Source organism: Octopus bimaculoides, chromosome 1 (genome assembly GCF_001194135.2).
Source record: "Octopus bimaculoides isolate UCB-OBI-ISO-001 chromosome 1, ASM119413v2, whole genome shotgun sequence".
Taxonomy (NCBI): domain Eukaryota; kingdom Metazoa; phylum Mollusca; class Cephalopoda; order Octopoda; family Octopodidae; genus Octopus; species Octopus bimaculoides.
Genome location: NC_068981.1, coordinates 4,227,755 through 4,230,895, shown reverse-complemented (window position 1 = coordinate 4,230,895; position 3,141 = coordinate 4,227,755). Strand labels below are relative to the sequence as shown.

At 41.3% G+C, this 3,141-nt stretch overlaps 1 protein-coding gene across 1 annotated transcript in view; it reads right to left on the bottom strand.

Moving 5' to 3' along the window:
- LOC106880950 (hydrocephalus-inducing protein) overlaps positions 1 to 3,141 on the bottom strand; it is a gene marked incomplete at its 3' end in the record, with an annotated part of 180,276 nt that overhangs the window by 154,375 nt on the left and 22,760 nt on the right. Inside the window, exon 12 of the mRNA XM_052974127.1 lies at positions 1,367 to 1,685. Coding sequence (XP_052830087.1) covers positions 1,367 to 1,685 — 319 coding nt within the window. The remainder of the gene's footprint in view (positions 1 to 1,366; positions 1,686 to 3,141) is intronic.

Sequence of the window (3,141 nt, the reverse complement as noted above, 5' to 3'; positions counted from 1 at the left end):
AGACACCTGATTAAGGCTGGAGGGTATATCAGCCAAAACGTTGTTAACAACAAACAAGATGAGGACAAATATCCATCAAATGTAAATAATGTACATAATTCCTCATCTCTGAAATATAGAAAGAAAAGGAAGCCCCCAGCCCCATCCCACCCCACCCTATGGGAGAGGTGGCATTATGTCAAGTGCTGAGTGGTTAAAATATGATAGAAAGACTGGCACAAATGTCTCACTGTAGAGGGGATAAATGGCTACCATGCCTTATAAGGAGTGGATTGGAGTAGTGGGAAAGAAGATGAAGTTGTTGGTGACAAATGTCAGAGCATACTCTCATCATCATCATCATTTAACATTTGTTGTTCATGCTGGCATGGGTTGGACGGTTTGACCAGGGCTGGTAAACTGGAAGGCTGCAACAGACTCCAGTCTGATTTGGCATGGTTTTCTATGGCTGGATGCCCTTCTTAATGCCAACCACTACGAGAGTATAAAGGGTGCTTTTATGTGCCCCAGCATGGGTGCCATTTATGTGACACTAGTATCTGTCACAACTGTGGTTTTACTTGGCTTAATGGGTCTTCTTCTCAAGCACGGCATAATGCCAAATGGACTCAGACACTGCCTCCGTGAGGCCCAATGGTCGAAGCCTGGCATAATACCAAATGATCTTGGTACTTGCCTCTGTGAAGCCCAACACTCAAAAGGTGCTTTTACGTGCCACTGGCACGAGTGCCATTTGTATGACATCTGTATCTGCCACGAGTGCAATTTTACTTGGCTTGATGGGTCTTCTTCTCAAGCACAACATAATGCCAAAGGTGTTGCCTCTGTGAGGCCCAACATTCAAAAGGAGCTCAACCACTTTGCCTCCATGCGGTTCAACGCTTGATACAAAAAGGGGAACATAAGAGAGAATACAGAGTGAGGAAGGGGAGGTTTAGGTGGATAAGTTTATAAGAGCAGGTGAGAGAAAAGTTCGAGGTGATTAGAGAGGGAGGTAAAGGTGTGGTCAATGGTAAAAATCAGTAATGGGGAGAAGGTAGAAAAGATATCTCAAGAAGTAGGTGGTGGCAAGTGGCAGTACAGGAAGTAGGAGGAAGTTCTTCTAAGACTCAGTATTAAGTTTGGACCTTTAGCATTCAGATTACTCTATCAAATGAAATGCTTATTTATTCACATTGTTTTGAATTAATCATGCACTATCTGTAGCTTTGAGATTTTGATGTGATTGTTTATTTGTAGAATAACATCATAGGGTAGGTGTGAGAGACTGAATCTGGCCAGTCTCAACATAAAACAAGGAAGAATGTTTGCGCCTGATGTGGCTGGTTTAAATGCTAAAGGGTCAAATGCAATCATTTAAGATTACCTGCCAGTAATAGGCATCGAGAACACTTGATCTGCGACATTAATAACATCCACGACGAGAGCCATTTCATATCGAGACACAGTGTTGGACACAAATTGAACTATCATTTGGAGTGAACTCATTGCTTCAACAACGCCCTCTGATGGGATGATTTTGAATTCTTTGGGTGGTATGGTTTGTTTATCAGTTCTCTTTGGATAAAAATTTCCTTTTATACTTGGAATACTGTCAACAAGGCCATCTCCTGGCACATGGAGCCGAAAATTCATTGGAATCAATGAAGTATTGTGCATTTGAAATGTTTTCGTGTACTGGAAACCTGGAATTAATCACCAAAATAATTAAAATCTGTTGAGAAAATATAGAGAGGAAATGCAAGAATTAACAATGAAATACTTTCTAAGGCAGCAAGCTGGAAGAATCATTATGATGCTGGGGAAAACGCTTTGTAGCATTTCATCCAGCTTCACGTTCCGAGTTGAAATGCCATCAAGGCTGACTTTACCTATCGTCCCTTTCAGAACTGATAAAATCAGTACCAGTCATGTACTGGGGTCGATGTAATCAACTTACCCCCTCCCTCCAACTTGCTGGCCTTGTGCCAAAATTTGAAACTAATATTAAAATACTTTCTCTTTATCATCATCTTCATCATCGTTTAACACCCGTTTTCCATGTTAGCATGGGTTAGACGATTTGACTGAGGACTGGTGAACCAGATGGCTACACCAGGCTCAAATCTGATTTGGCAGAGTTTCTACAGCTGGATGCTGTGAGTGGATTTGATAGATGGAGACTGAAAGAAGCCCAATATGTTTTTATAAACCATACCAGTAAATTGGATGTTTAACATACCCCTTTGAAGGATTTCTTTTCCTCTGTTTGCGGACTAGTTCTGTAGCACACCAACAGATGGCAGCACATGGCTGCATGCATGATGAGAGCTAGCAGTGACCTTCATGAGGTAGTAGTGCAGAGTGACATCGTTGTGTTTACTTTGCAAGTTGTGAAATTTGTGTTTTTGTGATCACGTGTGTCTGCTGTAGTCTGTGATTTTGTCATGGACAGGAAGTTGGGACAAAGAACCAAAGTGAAATTTTGTGTGAAACTTGGGAAGTCTGCTACAGAGACATTGAGCAAGCTTTGGCAAGCTTACGGTGATGATGAGGCAATGGGTCGTATGCAATGTTTCTAGTAGTATGGGTGATTCAAAAGCAGAAGAATGTCCCTGGAAGACCTAGCACAAGCGTCAACCCCGGAAATGTGGAGAAAATTCATCAGCTTTTGTGCATGAGGATCATTGGAGGAGAATTAATGATGTTTTGAAGTGTTTGAGGGAGGACATTCGGTGAAAGCAACTGGACCTGTAGAGCACAAAGAATTCGATTCTTCACAACAACATTGCACCATGAATTTCTTGCCAAAAATATGGCATTGCTTTCAAAAATATGGCATTGCTTTCACACCTATTTACTAGATTTCACACCTATTCACCAGATTTAGCACCTGTGAACTTCCATCCCTTCCCTAAGATGGAAAATGCAGCTCAAAGGTCACCATTTTAACACCGTTGTCAAGATCCAGAGCAAATTGCAGAAGGTCCTCGACTCACTTACGGAAAATGACTTCCAGGCTGGATTCCAAAAGTGGCAGGAACATTGGGACCAATATATTGCTGTGCAAGGTGATTATTTTGAAGGAGATGATGATGATGATGATGTTAAAATTTAGGTAAATAAGTTATTTTTTATTAAACATAGCTAGTCTGGGAACTT